The 21331-nt window shown below is 52.8% G+C and overlaps 1 protein-coding gene across 3 annotated transcripts in view; it reads left to right on the plus strand.

The window, feature by feature from the left end:
- Window positions 1-3455: 3455 nt before the first annotated feature.
- The window catches only part of Pacs2 (phosphofurin acidic cluster sorting protein 2), a 59007-nt gene continuing 41131 nt past the window's right edge, over window positions 3456-21331 (plus strand). For 2 of the 3 annotated variants that reach the window (XM_032908554.1, XM_032908556.1), the window contains exon 1: window positions 3458-3647. In XM_032908554.1, the coding sequence (XP_032764445.1) occupies window positions 3529-3647 (119 nt within the window). In that variant the 5' untranslated portion in view covers window positions 3458-3528. Of the gene's footprint in view, window positions 3648-21331 lie in introns of all 3 variants that reach the window. The other variant, XM_032908553.1, reaches the window with a different exon arrangement.

The raw sequence follows: 21331 nt of genomic DNA on the forward strand, positions 1-21331 counted from the left end.
TTCTGCCTCCTCGATAGTGGCTCAGCTATGCAGGCCAGAGCTAAGTCTGAAACCCTGTCTCTGCCACAGCAAGGCTGACAGGGACACAGAATGTGAACTACGTTAACACAGAACCACAAGTCACCTTGGGGTCTTAGCAACTCATCAGATGGACTGGAGCTCAAGGTTAACAGAGCAGAGGAAGACGGACCAGAGAACACTGAAAGACTCAGTGTCTCGTGTCCACCAGAGCTCATTCACTAAATACAGACAGGTGAGTCTGGTGTGCCCCTAGCATGGTCAGAGGCCTGGAGTCCCTGTGGCTCCTGTGCCTTAGACTCATTGCAAGGTCCCTGGACTCTGAGGGAGCTCCCTCAGGCATGGGTCACGCCTACACAGCTGTATCATCTTCATGCCAGGTTCATGTCCTTTTAACTCATGCTAACCAGATCAGGAGTTTCCAAGAAATGCATGGATCAGGTCTCCAATGGGCAGGCTGAGGGAAACCCAGTTGAAATCTGTGGGCCTGTAGGACGCTGGCTACAACCTCTACTTCTTGCCATGGCCCGAGGTCTTTTCTGGAGCCCAACATCTAATTACTACCCACAAACCCAGCCTGCTGCTGAGAAGACAGCTTGTCCGGTCTTCACAGTGGTTTATGTGTGCTGACTCGGGACTCGAGGGCTCCGAAGGTCCCCCTCCTCGGGCCCTCTCCCCAGTCACCCCAGTTGTCCACAGAGGCTCGTCCTGAACTGAGTTCCCACTTTAAAGGAAAAGTTAGTGTAGGAAAAAGGCTACCAATGTGGAAGTGTGATGTAGGTTGATATCTATGCGAGAAGGCAGGTACAGGATAGAATGAGGCCGCATTGGATGAGAAGGAAGGATGGGCGGGAGAAAGGTTTTAGTGGGAGCAGGAGAAGGAGCCGCCGGAGGGAGAGAAGGAGCTGGGAGAACATGGGAGCAGACTTTAAGATTCTTCTCTGCGCATAGGTACAGGTTGTTATGAATATTTCTAAGGGATGGATGTGTACAGGGCTTTGTATGTCTAGATGGGCAAATTCTATCTTATCAATTGGATCAGAGGTTATTGTGTGGTGTGTTCTTTCATGTGGCGACTTAATTGAGTTCAAGAGAAGGTGGGGTGGCGGGACGCACCAAGCTTGCCACGGAATTGGGATGTGTATGCCTGGCGTGGTAACAACCTGCCAAGGGAACTGTGAGTGAAAGCAAAGCAGTGTGGCGAGGTGCCACGCTGGAAGGGCTGGAGGACCACCCGGGTTAGAGAGTACCATGGGGGCCAGCGTGGAGCCGCTGAGATAAATTAGTGCTAGTTCCTATGGCCCACTGGAGCCGGAACTAGCGAGAGAGCGATCGCCCTCGGCGTGTACAGGAACTGGTCGTGCCGCATTATTTTTTATTTACCACAACAAGGTAAAGAGTCACATCACACCTAGTTCATAGGAAGATGCATTTTCCAGCTTTCAAGGAAGTTGTCTGGGAACCTACAGTCTTCAAAAAGGAGAATGGAGACAGCAGAATTTTCAAAGACAGGGGTCAAAGATCCAAATAACAGTTTTGGTGAAACAGATTCAAAGTGCCACCTACTCATTCAGAAAACACTGGTCACCATGAACCTGTCCCCATGACCTACCTTAACAGAGACAGCCCCCCCACCTCTCTCTTTCTCTCTCTCTCTCTCTCTCTCTCTCTCTCTCTCTCTCTCTCTCTCTCTCTCTCTCTCTCTCTCTCTCTCTCTCTCACACACACACACACACACACACACACACACCACACCCCTACACCTTAGAAAGTGCAGAATGGCATCTCACTTTCCTCCCATTTAAAGTGAGAACGGGCAGACATATGTCACATTCATTGAGAGCTTACAATGGTGTCTAGTACAAGACGGCACAGCTCAACCAAGGCCACTGGTGCCAAGCCCCAGTGTGCTCAGCTTGGTCACTCTTATTTCCTCCCTTGACCCTGGCCGCAATGCCTGCCTGGCGCACACAGACACTACTCATCAGGCAGCCCATTCTTCTGCCTGCAAATGTACCCTCGGTCTGTCCCCAGCACTGTATGCCAACTGCTGAGGTCAGTGGATACTTGTCCTTTGCTTCCAATCAAAGGCAGCCTGTCCACCAAGGCTGATGAAGCTCGGTGAACACAGCCTCCGGTTTCCTAGGTACAAGCCTCACCACTGGCCCCAATAGGGCTGCAGTGTCAGACAATATTCACTTCAGCTGGCCACAGACTGACAGACCCTCTGGACTTTGTTTTACCACCCCAACGAGTGAGGAACATGAGGAAAACACAGGTCCCCTTGTTCTCTTCAAAGCGGGTCTCTGGCTTTAAGCAGCTGCAGCTGTTTGCAGCTCCCATCCTGGAGTTATAGCAGGAGGCTGCCCCTGGCAGAGGAGCTCCAAATGTAGTTGGCAGGGGGTGGGGTGTCATAGCAGAGGAAGGACCACCCCTACCCACAAGGCCTTCCTGGGGTGCAGAAAGCAGGACCACTGGGAAAACCTGAAGGGCAAGGAGGGACAAGCCAAGTCAGATTGGTCTGTGTTAGAATTGTTTTAATAGACTTTAATCGTAGGTAGTAAGACAGGGGACCTAGAGGGCGAAAGGCAATAGTGTAAAACTGTGGATACAAAGAAACAAGACATGCCAGAAAAGCTTTTTCCTAAATTTGTTGACTTTGACCAAAGACAGCCAAAAAGAGGGGGAGGGACATCTGCCTCTTTGAGTTTCTTCCTGAGCCCCAGAGCCTAGCCGGGAAGGCCGTGCCTGGAATCTCCTGCCTGTTGGGCCCTGCAGTCTGATCCGTCCATCCGCCCCTCCTATTGGCCCAAGTTCACTGGGAACAAGGCAGAATGCGCCCTGTACCAAATATTTGTTGTGATGGGTTTTGAGAAAAACTTCAAAATAACTAAGCACTGCTGAATGTAGGAGGAGGCTGCATGGGAGGAGGTTGCTGCACTGGGCAGCTAGAGAGGACAGATGGTGGCTGAAACTCCTCAAGGGATAAGGGTGGGTGGGGCCTACAGAGTATGAGTGCGAGCCCGGAGGCCTTAGGGGCCGGTGCCGGGGCACACAGGATGGCAACGGGATAAGAGTCACCGGGTACAGGGGAATGTCCCTAGGCCTGCGGTCCGCCGCAGGGAGCGTAAGGGCTTGTAGACCTGGCCACTCCCGCAGCCATAGCGTCGCTCGCCTAAGTCCCTGAGAGGGCACAGCCTGTGCGCAGCCGCGCGCGCTCGCTCCCGCGGCTGGGCGCCGGAGACGCCCTGGGGCGCGCGCCTCACTTCCGGTAGGCAGTGATTGGGTGCACCACACGAGCCCTGCCCTGTCGGCCAATAGGCGTTGTGGTGCGGTAGGGGGCGGGGCGCGGGCGCAGCCTGGACACCGCCCGCGGGCCTGCCGGACTCCCGCCGCCCGCCGGCGCCATGTGACCGCGCCGCCGCCCTCCGCGCGCCCAGGCCCGCCCGCCCGCCGCGCTCCGCGGCCCGGCGCAGCCCCAGGCCGCCGAGGGACGGCGGGGCCGGCGCCATGGCCGAGCGGGGCCGCCTCGGCCTGCCCGGCGCGCCCGGAGCGCTCAACACTCCGGTGCCCATGAACCTGTTTGCCACCTGGGAGGTGGACGGCTCCAGCCCCAGCTGCGTGCCCAGGTACACCCCGGCGCTGCGCTTTGTCCGCGCGCACCTGCCCGCGGGCCGGGACCCCGAGCGCGCGCGGGCCACTGCAAGGCGAGGGCCGGGGCGGGGCAGCGGGCCTGTGGCTCTCCGGGCCAGTGTTCTACCCCGCACCTTGACACCTGCGTCCGGGCCGGGCTGCGCAGCGGACCTCAGGCGGTCGAGCTCTCGGCTAGTGCCACAGCTCTCCTCCCGCGTGCAGCGGCACTGTCACACCCCAGAGGCCTGGGCCTGAGGCTCACGGGACACGCCACTGTCGCCTCTCCATCTACCCTGCGGGTGAGGTCTGCTCTCTCTTCACCTGTCGGCCTTGCGTCGGGCGGGCACTGTGGCAAGAGCTCCCGAGACCGTTGTACTCTTTGCTTGGAGCTGTTAATTTTGCCATTGCACAAGCCTGGCTTTTCTCCCCTGGGCAAGCGACCTCCTCCTTGCCCCATGGAAAGGGTTAGACAAGATTTACTCACTGGGCGGACGCTGTGGCCACCCATCCCTGTGTGGACCTATGGCTTCCCATTCTACTGCCCAACTTGAAACTTTTGTGATTTCTTGACTTGGATCCTACTCAGGAGCTTCAGCTAGTGAAGGAAAAGAGGAACTCTAGATCCCAGGCTGAGGGCGCTCCAGGCTTCCCTCTGGGGAGACAGGGAAAGTGGGCTTATCACCAAAGAGCCTTCCAGGCATAGAACTTGGACATGGTGTCCTGGAGGGGGCTCTGAGTAAAGAGATGCTAGGGAGGAGAGATACCTCTGTCACTGCAAGTGAACTTCCAGCAGGCCTCTGAGTGTGGTGTTGGGGTACAGAGGCCACTAGATAGTAGCTTCTCCCTTTCAGAATGCACGAGGCCCTCTAGGTCTGGCTGTGATTTTGGGAAGGGAAGGATGGATCTGAACACAATTCCTAGTCCCGTGGGGCATCTGGAGAACGGAGGCCTGAAGGTCAACGTTTGCCTCAGTGGGAGCATCTCCCGGCCCCCAAAGCTGGGCGGGTGTGTGTGTGTGTGTGTGTGTGTGTGTGTGTGTGTGTGTGTGTGTGTGTGTGTGTTATACCCTCACATTCTAATTCTGGCTCTCTACATCATGGCCCTGAGACCCCACTTCACACTGTCCCGTATATTCCTTTAGCAGCCTCTGGGTTCCCTAAGAGAGAGCCCAGGGTCTTCCCTCTCCACTGTCTCTCTCCCTCTCTTACTCCCTCTCTCCCTCCCTCTTCTATTCCCCCTTTCCTTTAAAAAAACAAACAAACAAACAAACAAACAAACAAGCCAGAATCTCATTATGTGCTGAGGCTGTTCTTGAACTCCTGTGCTCTTGTGATCCACATCCCCAACGCACACTTGAACTTCTTTTATAGTTAGAACTACAGGCACAAGTACCTAAGACACACCCACCTAAGACTGAAGCGTAAACCTAGTAAGGAAGGGGAAAGAGGCCGTTTCTTAAAGGTGGAATGGCCTTGAATTTGTTTTGTAGCCCAGGGTGGCCTTGAACTCTCAGCCCTCCTGCCCCTGCCTCCAGTGTACAGGGATTATAGGCACGCATGCTAGGCTGTCATGCCTGCTCTGGCCTCTGTTCTTGTAGATCCTGGAAGACCCTCTTTCTACAGGAGAAGGTAGGGTCAGGAGAGGCTGGTTGAGGGCAGGCTTGCACACAGGGAAAGATAACACTTCTGGGGTGAGCAGCAGCAGGTATCAGGGTGCTCTGGGCATTGGGTTGGACAGAGGGAAGAGGCTTTCTCTGGAGGGGGTGAGGGCCTTGGTCAAGTGGAGCAGATGCTCTGTGTGAAAAAGCATGCAGTCTCAGGACAGTGCTGCCTGTTCTCTGTCCTGTGTTCTTCCCTGCTCTGCTGCCAGAGGTGAGGCGCTCGCCCTCAGCCCTCAGCCCTCAGCGCACACCCTCGTCTGGTCACTTGCTCTGTAGTGCTGTTCCTTGGGCACTGTCTGCAGACCGGATCAGGATTGTGTTCTCTGGTTCTTTTCAGTCTTCGCTGCTGGCTTTGGTCAGTCCTTTCCTGAGCTATGTCTGGGCTGGCGGCTGATGCACCATTGCAGCATGCGCTCCTCAGAATGGTAACACCTGAACTTCCGCTGAGGGGTGCTGTCAGGTTTTGCCTGATTACAAAATCTGTCGTTGCCACCTCAGAGACGGTCGTCATATGTATATCCCGTGTGCATGCCCGTCTCTGAGGCAGGCAGGACCGCCTTGTCAAGCAGGAGGATTTAGGGGTGTGGGTGTGTGTTCTCTTAGTGTTACTATCCGGTTGCTTCCTAAAACAGTTGTGCCAGCTCCAACCCCAGCATCAGGGTGAGAATCCTCACTGTCTTGCATTCTTGCCAAGCTGATGGGTGTGAAATAGTGTTGTGGTTTCAGTTTGAATTTCTCTGATTATGAATCTAGACTGTTTGTACTTCCTTGTTAGTGAAATTCCGTCATGTCTCTTGCCAATTTTTCTTTCTTTTTTTTTCCCAACTTGAGTCTCAGCACTTTCTATAGGGGACAGCAGTTTCTATAGGGGACAGCAGTTTCTATAGGGGATAGTATTCTTTTCCCACATAAAACTGCTGAGATGCCCCCTTTCAATTAAGTGATTGCACGTCTCCCTCAGGGTGGGCCTGGTGTGTGGGGCGGTGAGGTGGGGGTGGTATCCACCCTCATCATTTGGCACTGCCTGAGTTTCAGTTCTCCTTCCTTCCTTCCTTCCCGGGAGTGATGAGACAGCTCTCTGTCCGGTGGAGAGCTGGGTGCTAGGCATCCTGGGGCTAGTGGGAGGGAGGACCGAACTCCTGACATTCAGTGGTGACCCGGCCATGTTGGCCCTCGCCCTTCCCAGCCACTGTTCAGCAGGGTCTTTCGCACTTTGGACCTTTGCCCTTCCCACTTGAATTCTTTTCTTGCTGAGGTTTACTAACACATTGCCAAGCTCTGTGCACCTGCTTACTGTTCGCAAGCCTCTGTTCCTACGGCTGCTGACTTCTCACCCATGTCTTTGGCTCACTCGAGGAAAGGTGGTGCTCTTGGTGTCTGGACAGCCGTTTCTGAGTGCACGCCAGTGTAGGTGTGCGTTTGTGGAAGGCACAGACATCTCTGTTATCCCATCCTTCTTTGGTCCTCCATGATGCTGCCAGCTTGGATTCTCACGCAGTCCTCTCCCCAGAAGGCCACGTGGATGGAGTGAGGTCGTCTTTGGTGCATCCTGTGCTTTTTTTTTTTTTTTTTTGTCAGGAGACTTTCTCCTTTGTTGTTACATAGTATGCCCTTGTAAGAATGAACCCACATTGGATGTGGACTTTGGATTCTTTGTAGCTTGGGGCTGTCTTTTGGTTACTATTGTCACAGGGTTCACTGTGGACCTGTGTGGCTGATAGCAGCAGTGGAGGGGAGATGGTGTGTACAATTTCATAAGAAAGCTCCAGTTTAAGGTAAGGGCACGCTCTTCCACTCTCCCAATGGTCCTGGACAGTGTGGTGGATTTTTCTTAGACTCTCTTTGGAGATGGGTCCTCCCAAGAGTTTTCCCGCGAGCGGTTGCGTTTCTGAGGTGGAGGCTGTCTCCTGGATTCTCTGGGCAGGATCTGTTTTCCTCATTAGGCTGAAGTGTCCTTCATGCAGTGGACGTGGATTGCCAGTGTTTCCGCCCTTCTCCACGGGTGCGCTCTGTGATTTCACTTGACACTGGTCTCACTGTGCTGCTCATACTGGCCTCCTGAACTCAAGTGACTCTCCTGCCTCAGCTTCCCAAGTGGCTGGGACCACAGATGTGTGTGTGCCCAGCTCTGAGCAGCGGTTTTGACTTTGGTAAAGCCCGGTGTTGTATTTGCTTCTGTATCCTGCCTTAGAGACTTCGAGAGTGCGAATGGTCTTTATGTCTGGCTTTGCCACCAGCTGGGTTGATTGTGACTGTGGCTTCAGATGGGCTTTGAAACGCCCATGCAGTCTCCTGTGCTGTACTCAGCAGCACACAGTTGTCCGAGAACGGCTCCAGACTTCTCCTCAGGCATGCGCCTGCCTTGGCTGAGGTCTGTGATGCATCCAGAGGAATGTGTGGCTTCTGCTGACAAGTCATATGTGCGTGTGTCAGACTCATTCCTTACTCTTCATATTGTGGACATCACAGTGAGAGCTAGCTGCTGTTGCTCCAGTTTAAGGCGAAGACACACTTCCACTCTCCCTGTGGTCCTGAACAGCGTGGTGAATTTTCCTTAGACTCTCCTGGGAATGGATAGCGTCAAGGGTTTTTTATATGCCTACCAGATACAGATCTAAAGAAATGGAGTGTTCTATCATTGAGCTGTGTATCTGGTACCCAACTTACATGGGTTAGTCTGGGTCCTGCCTGAACAGCTGTTTTAACTTTTTCTTTCTTTTTTTTTCCAGACAAGATGTCTCTGTATAGTCCTGGCTGTCCTGAAACTTGTCCTGTAGACCAGGCTAGCCTCGAACTCAGTAAGGCACGTGCCACCACTGCCTGGCTATGTAGCTCAGGCTGGTTTCTACTTGTCCTCTCCTTGCCTCAGCCTTCTAAGTGTTGGGATTATAGATGAGCCTCAGTACCCATTGCCACGCTCATCGAGAGATTTGCTGTCGTTAAAGAGACAGTAGGAAAGTCAAGAGACTCATTCCATTATGGCCGAATATGACTTTTCAAAACATCATTAGCTGCAATGGCGAGGTGGCTCAGTACGGAGTGGCCTGGGACACACACTTGATTAAAGGGAAAACCCACTCCACAAGTTGTCCTCCTGTCTGCACATGCCCCCCTGGCATAGACTTACAAGAAATGGGGAGGTGGTGGCGCTTGCCTTTAATCCCAACATCTAGGAGGCAGAGGCCAGCCTGCTCTACAGAGTGAGTCCTAGGACAGCCTGAGCGACATGGAGAAACCCTGTCTGGAAAAAACAAAAGCCAACAAAAATAACAACAGCACCCCCGTGTGTGTGTGAGTGTGTGTGAGTGTGTGTGTGAGTGTGTGTGTGTGTGTGTGTGTGTGTGTGTGTGTGTGTGTGTGTGTGTGTGTGGTGTGTATTCATTCAATCAAATCCTTGTCACTTTTTGCCCTCCCACCTTTGTGTTTGTTTGTTTGTTTGTAACCTGGCCTCACTTGCATGGGTAGGCCATCTTCTACTGAGCTGCCTCCAGCCCCACTGATGTAGTGTGGTAAGTTATATAGATTGTCTTTTATTCTTTAATGTAAAGTTTGTTTATTTAGTTTTAGGATTAAATTCACCACGATTCTCGGAGTAAAATCCCAGCATAGTCATAGTGTGATGGCTTTTGCGTGCTGGTCTTTTAGACTGCGCCAGCCTTGGCTCAAGGTAACGTGCTTTGAGGCAACTCACGATAAAGTAAGACTTATAGTCTCCTGGCAGAGAGATACAGTGCTTTGTTTTTTGTTTTTTTTTGGGGAGACAAAGTCTCTCTCCGTGCGCTCCCCCCCCACTCCTCCCCCACACAAAGTCTTATGATGCAGCCCCGACAGGCCTGGAGCTTGGGATCCTCCTGCAGTAGTTTCCCCAGTGTGGGGATTACAGGTAGGCACCACTGTATCAGGTCTTCTCTGTACAAAGTCTAGCTTCTGACTTAGAGAGCCCCCTTTCCCCTTCAGTTTTGGAAAGCTGTATTTTTATGAGAATGCTTGTCCTTCATCTAGAATATTACGGTGTGTTGAGATGACGTTGATAGGGCTCGTTGTTTTCTGCCTGCATGGGATGTGTAATGATGTCTCCTTCAGTCTTTCAGTTCTGTTTTTGAGACAGGATTTCACTGTCTCCCTGCCTGGCCTGGAACACCCTGTAACTTAGGCTGGCCTTGAGCTCATAGAGATCTGCCTGCCTCTGCCTCCCAAGTCCTGGGATTAAAGATGTACACTACTGGCTGGGAGGATGGTTCAGCCGTTAAGAGCACTGTGTGCTCTTCTGGAGGTCCTGCGTTCAATTCCCACCACCACTTGGTGGCTCATAGCCGTCTGTACTAGGATCTGATGTCCTCTCTGGCCTGCAGGTTTGCATGCAGATAAAACACTCATACATTAAATAAATAAGTCTTAAAAAAGTACACTACCAAATTTGTGTATGTGGTATGCACTTCTGATCCCTCTCATCCAAGGGTCTGCTGGCTTTTAAAAGTGGTCATGGAGATTGTGTTTTCCACCACTCGTAGTCCTTGGGTTTATGTCATTGTTTCTGAGTGTTTCTGCCTTCCTTTTTTTTTCTTCCTGTTGGGGACAGAAATCCAGGGGCTGTGCATGCTGAGCACCCTTCTACTGAGGGACACCCCAGCCCCTTGTTCCTAATTTCCTAAACACACAGCTGATTGCTTTTCCTTTCTTTTCCTATAAGCATTTGTAGGTATAAATTTTCTTTGAAGTAAGGCTTTAGTGCACTCATAAGCTTTTGTGTACAGCATCTCTCAGATTAAAGTATTTACAGTGTTTTCGTCATTCCTGGTTTAAGCTTATATAATATATTTAAGGGTCTTAATATCAAAGCACCTATTTTTATACTTTTTTTAATCCCGCTGTCTTCTCGTTTTCTGTGACTCCTTTCTCGTTTGTTTAATCCACATCCATGAAAGTGGTCAGTCTGACGCCAAGCCATTAAAATGCTTTTGGAATTCACTTTACGGCTCAGCATGTGGTCGACTGTCATGCATGGTTCGTCTACGACAGAGGTGTATGTATCTGGCAGCGGAGAGGGCATGGCTTTCTGGGTGCCCACTGGGGCGACCTTGATTTGGTACAGTCCTCAAATCTGTCTCTTTTGGGATGCTTCAGACATTAACATGTAACCTGAGAAAGTGTTTCCCATTTCTCTTACTTTATGAGTCTTTGGAGTGTGTCGTTATATAAGTGTGCGTTTAGAGTTAGGATGCCTTCTGGGTGCTGTGAGCCTCTTAGTTATGCTTCTGCTTGTATGACGATTCAGTTGGTGAGTGGCGAGAGAAGCTTTGGTTTGGGTGGTAGAGTTTGCCCGTTAAGTCTTCCTTTTCTCTTTAAGGACATCTTTTTATTCATTGTGTGTGTGTTAGAGTGCACGTGGGTGCGTGTGTGGAGATCAGAAGACAGCTTGCGGGAGTCGGTTTTGTCCTGTCAACCCGCGGGATGAGGGTGTGAGCCCTCAGGCTTTTTAGCAAGCACCTTAACCACGGACACAACTCAGTAGCTCAGCTTTGAAAACAGAACAAAAGCACACTGTAGCTGTCTTCAGACACAGCAGAAGAGGGCATCAGATCTCATCACGGATGGTTGTGAGCCACCACGAGGTTCCTGGGATTTGAACTCAGGACCTCTGGAGGAGCAGACAGTGCTCTTAACTGCTGAGCCATCTCTCTGGCCCCAAATTCTTCCTCCCCCTCCTCTTCTTCCTCCTCCCCTTCCTCTTCCTCCTCCTTCTCTTCTTCCTTCTTTCTTTTTTTGAGACAGGGCTTCATGTATCTCAAGCTGGCCCAGAACTCACTGTATAGCTCTGGATGACCTTTAACTCTAAGGCAGCTGTGTTCACATCCAGGTGCTGAGATCACAGGCGTGCCATCTCACCTCTTTTCTACTGCTTAGTTTCTCTCCCTCTCCCCCTACCCCCTGCCTGTTTTTTTGGGTTTTTTTTTTTTTTCAAGACAAAGTTTCTCTGGCTTTTCTAGAACTCACGCTATAGAGCAGGCTGGCTTTGAACTCAGAGATCTGCCAGTGTCTGCCTCCCAGTGCTGAGATTAAAGGTATTCTTGGTAGCTTTAGACTTAATCACTCCCCTTTGTCCTTGCACCTCAAGACCCTGGGGCCCTCCTTCCTGTAATGGAAAGACATCCTGAGGCTCTCCTCTGGGGAGGGTCTGATAACCACGAGGTGCTCTTTATCCAATGGTTGTCTTGTCTCTTTCTCATCCCCCAGGGACTAGTGCTTGCTCCAGGGACAGCATCTCCCTCAGGGCAGAGGCCTGGTAACTGACTGTGGCTTCTGGTATTGCTGTCATCAAGCCATGACTCACTGGAGGGAGGTATGTTGAGGTGGCTTTGTGGTTATCTCCTCGTTGTGACAGCTTGTCTGATGACGTGTCCTGTCGTATGTTTCTTTTGTGCGGGCCCCTGTTGGGGTTGTGGACTTTCTGGACTGGTGGTTTTCTTTAGTTGTGAGCGTTCTCAGTGCTTCTCTCCTTGGTTGTTGTTACTTCCCTGTACTTAGCTGTCAGTCCTGGAAGGACATGTGACAGGTTAGCTTTCCCTCTAGACATTTGATGTTAGTAAGGAGGTGCGATGGACAGCAAGCCATGGACCTCTGGCGATTGCCTGTTGTGTCCATATGCTGACACAGTTCTTCCAGACCTGTTCCTCTTCTCCCTGCTTGCTATAGGCTCAGCTCGCTGCATTGGTACCCTGTCTGTCTTATTAAGTCCACTCCAGGCTTGTCCAAGTAACTGGCTGTTGGTGAAAGCCGTAATTGACCACGATGCCAGGCTAAAGAATATAAGTTTCACTGAGTAAGGGGTTAATCTGGATTATTTTGAAGGTTTGTTTGGGAGCCTGAACTGATGTAAGTTTATTGATGGCTTCAGGGTGGGCTTGAAGTAGGCAGAGGAGGAGTGTGTGGGGTTGGAGAGGTGGGGCTCCGTTGGAGAGGGCTACTGAGGAAGGCATTGTAGAGGCTGACTTGGGTTGACTGGGCTGTGGGCTCGGCATCTCTTGACACAGCTCAGTGGGAAGATGGGTGCAACTACACCTTGGAGAGGCCCCGTGAATTCAGAATGGGGCTGGCACATTGCTGGGCTCTGCATGGCTCTGATCTCCTACCCTGCCCAGGCACTGCCTTTAGGACATGGGCCAGAAAAGTTGCCTGTGGTCACTTCTCTGTCCTGGTGTGGGGTATTGTGTGGTATACTCTTTATCTAAGCAGGCCGACTCCTATGGGGCTTGGTGCTGTGACAGCTTCATTTCCCTCCAGTGGCTTCATGCAAAAGCTGTGGCCTGCACTGCCTTGGATAATGGGCATTATTGAATACCTCATGACCTGAGAACTAGGCAAACCAGGGTCCTGGCTATTGTCCCCTGTCCACCCACTGTTTCCTGGGCCTCGGGAAGGTTTAGTGAAGCAGGTTGTCAGTGAAGCGGGGGTCAGGGTAAGAGGGGAGAGAGAGGCCTGCTGCTTCCTACGCACAACAGTCACTGATGCAGTGCTATGCTAATGGAGGTGACAGAGCCCCATCGCATGGAGAGAGCTTTAGGGCTCCAGCTTCAGCTGAGGGCTGTGCCCTCCCTCAGGGGCAGATGAGAGGAGACCTGGTAGGAAAGCCCAGGGGCCATGGTCAGAGCTCCTTGCTCATTCTAGACCCGTGCTCCAGGGCTGCCAGTCTCTCTGGAATGTAGCTGGCTCAGGAGACACCTCCACTAACAGTGTGCGTGAACCTCTGGTTGCACTCCACAAATACCCGGTCGCCTGCGGTGGTACTGAGAGACGTGGGCCTTAAACGTAGTGTGGGATTGTATCTAGGGCTGAGTCCACTCTGCTGTGGAGGTGGATGCTCTAGAGCAGAGGCGGGCTTTTACAGGCCTCTAGGGATGGCAGGTGCCACACGTGGCCTCTGGGAATAAAGCTCGAAGCAGCAGTCCTGGATTCAGGCAATGTTCCAAGTGCCTCCAGGAGCCTGTGCAGGGAGTCGGGTGTCTCAGGAACCCTTGGGGCTGCTGGAGTCTGAGGGTGCGGCCTTGGATCTCTTGAGTAGTCTGCTCTGGTGCTGAGGGCTACCAAACAGAGGTTTCTAAAGCTCCAAAAAGTAGAGATGGGCAGTGGGAGGTCCAGAGAAAGCAGCAAATTGGCATTCTTCCTGCTGGTGCCCACAGATTTGGTCGTTTATCCCTGCTGCCTCACTGTCCTGTCAGAACCAAGGGTACTCACTCCCCTCCTACCTACGCTCCTAGTCAAGCACTGAGGTCTTGAACTGGAAGTGCTTCACCCCGTGGTCCAGCCCCAAGGGTATCATTGCCTGAATGGGGATCTGTGCCCAAGGTGTCGAGTTCTTCCTGCATTTATAGCCCACATGAATGCACACAGGTTCAGTGAACTTTAGCCCTGAGAACAGGGTGCCTAGGCAGGACAGGCTTGGATCCCCACGCATCCCTCTCTCTGCAACACCTTTCTACTTCTGACATCTTACCTTAGGCAGAAGAAACTATATTGTCATAGCAGGAGAATCTGAGTTCTGGCAGGCCCTGACTAGCTGTCAGATCCCTTGTTCATCTCTCTGAAAGTTCCCAAAGTTCTGTGTCCCATCCAGCCTGTGCTTCCTGTAATAGTAGCTTTTTGTCAGAGCTGTACACCTACATGCAGAGTTGGCCACCAAAGTAAACAGTGCAGTGGGTGCCTTTGGACACCATGGAGCTGGCAGGGCCTTTGGAAGGTTCTTCTGGTAGGAGAGTGCCTGGAGGCCAGAGCTCTCTTGTGCTGAGAAGAGGCTTGACTGGGTCTGACCTCAGGCAGTACCTGCTGGAGCTCTGTGCACCTTTGAGATGGAGTCTGTGGGCCTTGTCCTTCTCCATCCTTGGGGCTCATCTGCTGGGGGCAGGCAGGCAGGCACCGAAAGTCCTTTATGTCTTCAGGGCCGTCCCCGCCCCACTCACCGTAAGTCTGTGCCCTAGCCAGGTCTGCCAGGGGAGCTTCGGCTGTGCTTTAGGCTTGACCTGGGGGTCTGGGTAGACTGACATGGACGTTGTTCACCCGGCAGCTAGACTTGCTGTCTGGCTTTGGTCAAGGTCTATAGGGTCCCACGCTGACTAGCATGCTGCTGTCCCCATGCCTTCCTTACTCTGGTGGGACTGCCATTCCTTCAGCTCTGCTGGTTTCAAGCCTTTTGTCTTAAGGTCTTTTCATTTGGCTTTGCTTTGTCTACATTGGGGTGTGGTGGCACACTCCTTTAATCCCGGTTCTCAGAAGTAGAGGCAGGCAGGTCTCTGTAGGTTCAAGGCCACTTTGGACTAATAGGGAACCCCAAGTCAGCCAGAGTTACATAGGGAGACCTGGCTGAGAAAAAATAAAATAGTTTTTGTACTGTGCAGGTCCTGGGGACCATCTCAGGTCATGAGGGTTGTCAGCAGCCGCCTTTTTCCACTGACCCACCTTTCTCTCTCTCTTTCTCTCTTTCTTTCCTTCTTTAATTGTTTTCTGTGTATGGGTGTTTTGCCTCAATGTCTGTGCACCATGTGAATGCAGTATTCTTGTGGGCCAGAAGAGGGCACCAGATTCCCTGGAACTAGAGTTACTGACAGTTGTGAGACATTATGCGGGTGCTGGGGATGTAACCTGGGTCCTCTGGAAGAAACAGCCAGTGCTCTTAACTGCAGAGACATTGCTCCAGGCCCTGGACTTCCTGTTTTAACCACCAAATGCCTCTCTTCAACATGACTGGATTGTCACTCTTTGAAAAACTAGAAAAGAGAATACACAGGGGTCGCCATACCCCAACTGTATACTCTGTTCTCTTCCAGCCTGGGCAGGAAGTTGAACCAAAAGTAGCTTGGCAGGCAGGGTGTGATGGGTGCATGCTTCTAATCCCACTGCTCAGGAGGCAGAGGCAGGGGGATCTCTGAGTTCAAGGACAGCCAGGGCTACACAGAGAAACACTGTCTTGAAAAAACAAAATAAAGAAAGAAAAGCAAGCAAGCAAGCTGCCTTAATTTGTAAATGTGAGAATGATTGAACCTCGGAATGAGGCAGCTTGTTTGTGGGTGTAGGTGGTGTTTGCTTTGTCTAGAGAAACAGCGAAAGGAGCGGATTTAGGGGACAGCAGAGGGTTGGGAGATGCTGGGCCTGGGGTCACGCGTAGCCTGTAGGTCACACAGTATCTTGAGTGTTGCTATTAGAAGCAGGGAGCATGGTGCCTGGGCTGGGCTGGGCTGGGCTGGGTAGCCTTGGCCAGGGACTGTCCTTTGAAACCTGGTGAGGAGCTAAGAAGCCATGAGAGGAACACTGGGATGGTGGGTCAGCTCCCCTGCAGGACTCCTGGTTTTGCAGGCTCTCTCCAGTGATATTGTGAAAACCAGAACTGTCATCTGCCTACTTGTAATGTCCTGCGTAGTTGTGCCTCAGTGGAGGTCTGGGGTTGGGGCAGGATCTCTGACTAACATTGGGGTAGGACCTGAGACTGTGCCAGGTAGGGAGGCGTTGACGTCGCTGTTCAGCTACTCCTGAGCACACACCCAGAGAGCATGGCAGACTGGCAAGGCAAAACAACTGCTGGATAGATACATTTTGACTCATGTCTGGTATGTCAGGGGAGCATTGAGATGCTCACACTGGCAAAGGGATGCCCAGAGATGGAAAGCTGGGCCCTCACAGGCTCTGGCCTCCATCGTGTAAAAGGTCTTTCCAGGCCCCTGACTTCTCAACAACCAGGTGACAACCAGGTTCTGGGAGGTGCTTTGAAGGCTGGTTTGGGGGACCTCCAGCATTGAGGAAGAGCGGCCCTGGACAGTGGAGAGTCTGCCCACAATGGAGAGTTATGTACACAAGAAGATGAAGGCAGCATCTTCCCATAGCTCATGAGCAGTCCCTGAGGCCAAGGTCCCGCAGGACGGAAGGGTGTCCTGCTCTTCTTTGAGCATCTGGCCCTTGACTCGAGAGGCAACCCATGCAGCATTCCTTACCTTCCTTTCACTACATCCTGCTTTGCTTCCTGGAAAATACTTCTCCACCTCCAGAAAAGGGTAGTGGTAACCCCAGGAGGACACCCACTACTTCCCAGGGTCCTTCCAGGTCGTGCGTGTCTGAGACAACCCCACTCAATGCACAAGTTACAGCTGCCTTTATGGGACATTGTGTCTTAGCCCTGTTACCAGTCCACATGGCCACCACTACACAAAGGCCTGAGGCAGGGGACTGGCTGGCCAGCAGGAACAGCTGCAGCGTCAGCTGGGAAGTGCTGTGCTCTGACACTCACTGCTCAAGGGTATGGGGAGGGGTTCTGCCTGGGATCATCAGAACCACACATGCTCTGCACTTAAAATAGAAGCCAAGGCTGCCTTGCCAAGTGGGATGTGCTCTGTTTGGGGGCTTCCTTTTATGATTCCTCCTCCAGCCTGGTGGGGTGAGACACCTTTCTGTGGATGGCGAATTGCCTTCCACACAGGGAAGACGTTATAGCTAGATATCCCAATAAAGTTGATTTTGTTCAGAACTGTAAGAAGTGCATGTCTGACTGGGTATAGGAGTTCCTTATGAGTTTCCCTTTCAGCATGGTCTGGCTGCTTTATGGAGAATAAACGGGGACGGGCATCACTGCTTTCACTGAGGTGGGGTTGGCGTGAGGCGTCATTGGAACCACAGTCATGCAGTCGGGGGCTTCAGGCATTGCCTCAGTTTTCTCCACCTGCATTCTCGTGGGCAGAGGGGAGAGCGCAGGATGGAAGCTGCCCTGGCCTGTCTGCCCGGGGCCGTGGGCCAGCATGGGGCCGTCAGCAGCTCTGCTTGACTGTAGCTGGTACTCAGCAAGCTGTGCCAATCAGAGTGTCGGCTGCTGACACTGGACTTAGCTTTTCCTGTTGTGGTTTAAGCATTTTTTCCCTTTGCTGCTCCGTCCCGCCTGGATGGAAGCCGCTGGGTCACTCCCCTGGAGGCCTCATGCAGCAGCAAGCCCAGGCCAGGCCATCTGTCCGTTAGGCTGCACATTTCACCTTTGCGCTCTGGCGTCCAGCTGCTTGTGTGCAGTTGTTGCCTCCATCCCAGGAGCTCTGCTCGAGAAGTGCGGTCATTATTCTCTAAATCCTCAGCCCTGAGCACAGCCGGCTCTGCCCGCCGACTCTGAGGACTCTGAGCATGAGGGTCTTGGCTCCATGGACATCATTACAGCGAGTGGGATGCTCTCACGCTTATCCACCACATCCAGGATCTGCTCATGTGGAGGTTAGGGGGAGGCAGCTGGGCACTGGGGCCTCCCTGGAGGGAAGCTTAGACATTTGCTGTGAAGCCCTTACAGATCCCACTCTGTGGCTGTAACAGCTGGGGCGGGACGTGCAGTGGGGCGTGGGGCCTAGCTGAGCCCTGATGGATTGTGGGGTCTCTCTGGCTCAGCCTCAGACAGGTGCAGGGGAAGTCGTGGTCCTGCATGTTCTCCCTGGTGGCCCTGGAGTAGTGTGAGTCTTTTACTACCCACCCATCTACTTACCCCTCCTCCTATGTCCAAGCAGGAGCAGATCTGGGTCTTAACAATGCCCATCCTAAGTATCTTTCTGCTGCAGGGTCAGGAAGAAATCCAAGACAGTCTCACGGCCCAGCACCAACATTCTCCCTATTTTCAGGGGATGCCTGGAGTGTGTGCACCTTCTGTTGCCTTTGGATCCACTTCCATACCCCACACCCCTGGGCAGGGCAGCATTGCAGTGCCTTACCTCCCTTGACCCCTGACCCCTAGCAAACAACTGGAAGACACACACCTGGCCCTTCTTTGCTTCTAGCTTCTCAACCACCTACTGGTGCTCTCGAGGCTCACCTGGTACCACAGGCACCTCCACTTTGTCCTCCACAGTGTCTTGTATCCAGCAGGTGTTGGTCTGTCTTACCAGGGGTACTGCCCTGGTATTGGAGGTATTCCTATATGGCCCCACATTGGAAGCTATAGTGTGGAACTGCTCTGTGGTCAACTGAGAGGGCCGGTCAGGCCCTGGGGAAACTGTCATCATGAACTGTTCTGCCTTGACTGGTGCCAGCCTATTGTGGAGGCGTTGTTAAAGCAGCCTGGGACACACCTGGGACAGTAGCTTTGGGTGACTCCTTAGAGGGCTGAGCATCTGAGTTATTCAGACCCTTTGGTGAGACAGGAGCCTGAGAACAGCCGTTTACGGGTTTGAAAGGAGAATGGTTTGGTTTGCTCAGCTTCAGAGGTTCCAGCCCTTGGCAGCTGAGAGGACAGTTTAGAGCACAGATGTCTGCCTCATGACGGACGGACGGAGGGGAAGAAAGAGCACACCTGTGCTGCAGGCTCTCTCCTTTTCCTCCCTGTTCCACCTGCTTCCTGCTGCATATGGTGCCGGCCTCTCACACTCTGTGTGGGTGTCTTTCTGCCCCAACACCCTCACAGCAAACCTAGAGGTACGCTAGTCTCTTAGGGGCTTTTCCACGGTCAGTAGGGGGATGTTGGAGAGTAGTTGCTACAATGTTGAAGGCACAGGAAACAGTGTCCATCTCACTCACACAGTGTGTCCCATGCAACATCCACCCCCCCCCACTCACACAGTGTGTCCCATGCAGTATCCACCTCACCCATGCACAGGGTGCTCCATTCTTTTTGATTGTTTTTGAGACAGGCTGTTACATAATATGGTCTGTCCTGGAACTGAATATATATTGGAGCTTGGCCTTGAACTCCTGGGATTACAGATGTGTGCTACCACACATGGCTTGTATTCCCATTATTATCTATCCTTTACCCCCAGTCCTGTAAACTGCTGTGGGAGGGACAGGAGGAAAAAGGTGTTGGCACTTAGATCTAGATGTTCCCAGGATGGTGGCTCCCAAACTCTCACCTTCCTGGTTGGAGACATCGCTTGTGCTGAAGATTTTAGTGTAGCTGCTACAAGATGGTTGCTCAGGCCAGAGGCCTGCCATGTGAGGCCCAGCAGACCTTGTAGGAGGGCTAATGAGGCGGCCCCAGTGCCTGTCCAGCAGCTTAGATCCTTGTACCAGATGAACATTTCCAGACACTTGCACTCGCAGCATTCGTCCATGAAGGGCGTCTCCTCTCAGGGCCTTGCCTGCTGGGGCACTGCTGGCTTGTGGAGGTTGTGGGTGACTTTGAGGTGAATGTGGCTTTGGGCCTGGCCCACACAGAGCCTGGCCTGTCTTCTTCTGATATGACAGTTGCAGGGCAGGGCTCCCTGCATAGTGTGCTGTAGCAGGACTCTGTATCCTCTTCCTTCCCGGGGCTTGTCTTCTATCCCTCTCTAGTGCCTCCTGAAAGATGGGCCCCAGACCACAGATCAGCTGAGTGCGAGACTCCTGCAGCCTGCCTCCCCACGAAACCCCAGGAAGCCTGGTCAGGCAGACTGTAAGGAAGACAGCTACCCCCACCACAAGGCCAACTGCAGGTTCGGCCGGCCTCTGTGCTGTAAGACCCCCAGTCTCCATGTTAACTGTCACTGACAGACACTTGAAGAAACATTTCTAAGGAGGAAACTTGTTTTCAGGTTTCAGACATTTCAGTTCCTAGTCGCTGGCTTTTACAGCTGTGGGGAAGCAGAGCATAAGGGCAGAGGGTGAGGTAGAAGAAGACCTACTCACCTCATGGAAGACAGGAAGGGCACAGTCAAGAAGGACTCTCCAGGGCCACCTCTTTCCTCCCACCACGCCCCCTCCTGTCAGAGTTCCATAGTCTTCCAACTTTGAATCTATCATTGGTTCATTGATTAGATCAGCACTCTCATGATCAGAAGTCACTGGAAATACCTCACAGGCACTCCAGAGCTGTGCTGTAATAGTCTTTCAGGCATCTCAGTCCAGTCAGGCTAACGGTCAGGACAGTCAACCTCACAATGGCATGCATGTGTGTGACACAGGAGATAGGAGTAGAGGGAGAGACAACCCCCCTTCTGTCAGCCATCATGTGCACAGCACGCCCGCACACCTGGGGCGTCTGGGTTGTGATAGAAGAATGGGAAGGTCCCTGAGCTGAGGATCCAGGCCCTGTTGATCTGAGGGCGCAGCCTCCTTGTGTGATGCTGGTGGCTCCGGTGGGATGCTAGAGCACATGGCCAGGGTAGTCCCACTTTGAGTTCTGTGTGTATTTCCAGCCTCATCCACAGAGCCCCTTTGGAGCTGCATTCCCAGCAGACGTTACACAAATGGCCCCTCCTTGTTGACTGTGCTATCTTCTCTCACCTGCTGTCTTCTGCGCCCTGGTCCCAGGACTGAGTGGCACTATCCATCCCCCTCTCTCTACTACTTGCCTTGATGGGGCTGGCCTCTGATGGAGTGAGGGGGAATGTATTGCCTTCTGCAGAAGCTGCCCTCCCTGAGTGCTGGCCAGTGGGGGATATGGAGAAGGCAGCCCTGAACTTCTTTTCTCATTAACCAGGGGCACCCATGTCCAGTTAAGGTCCAGGCACTGTGGAGAAAACTGAGCTGAGCCAGCGAGGCTGGCAGCTGCCCCAGGCCACACAGGTACTTTTCTGGCTCCAGGAGGTTAGCAGGTGCCCAGGGTGCAGTGAGTGAGTCCGTAGCCTCTCGTAGAACCTACTCCCCTAGGACCATCACACTGTGCCTCCCCTAGGACCGTCACACTGTGCCTTTTAACAGGAAACCTCTCCTCAGATGCTCACTGCAGTGAGAGGTGGCAGAGCCACATAGACGGTCTTGACATGTGGACCCACACAGGGGTAGGCACCACCCTGCCTAGCCTCCAGGGTGCTGGCATGTGGCATTTCTCTGCCTGCAGGGCATGAGAACAAACAGCCAGCTGCCACCACAGGCCCAGCTCCCACGTGGCCAGGCATGCACGAGGGGGCTGTGCCTGGAACAAAAGGTCCTTCAGTTTTTCCTCCAACAAACACAGGGTCAGCAGGTTTGGGGCCCCCAGACTTCGTCCTTTGTGAGACAGAGCTCATAGCCTCTTGTGTGCCATCACGTGCCTGCAGGAAAAGTGTGGGAGTCACAGTTCCTAGAGGGCTGCCAAGGTGCTCTCCACGGCCGGCGCCATCA

Source organism: Rattus rattus, chromosome 7 (genome assembly GCF_011064425.1).
Source record: "Rattus rattus isolate New Zealand chromosome 7, Rrattus_CSIRO_v1, whole genome shotgun sequence".
NCBI lineage: Eukaryota > Metazoa > Chordata > Mammalia > Rodentia > Muridae > Rattus > Rattus rattus.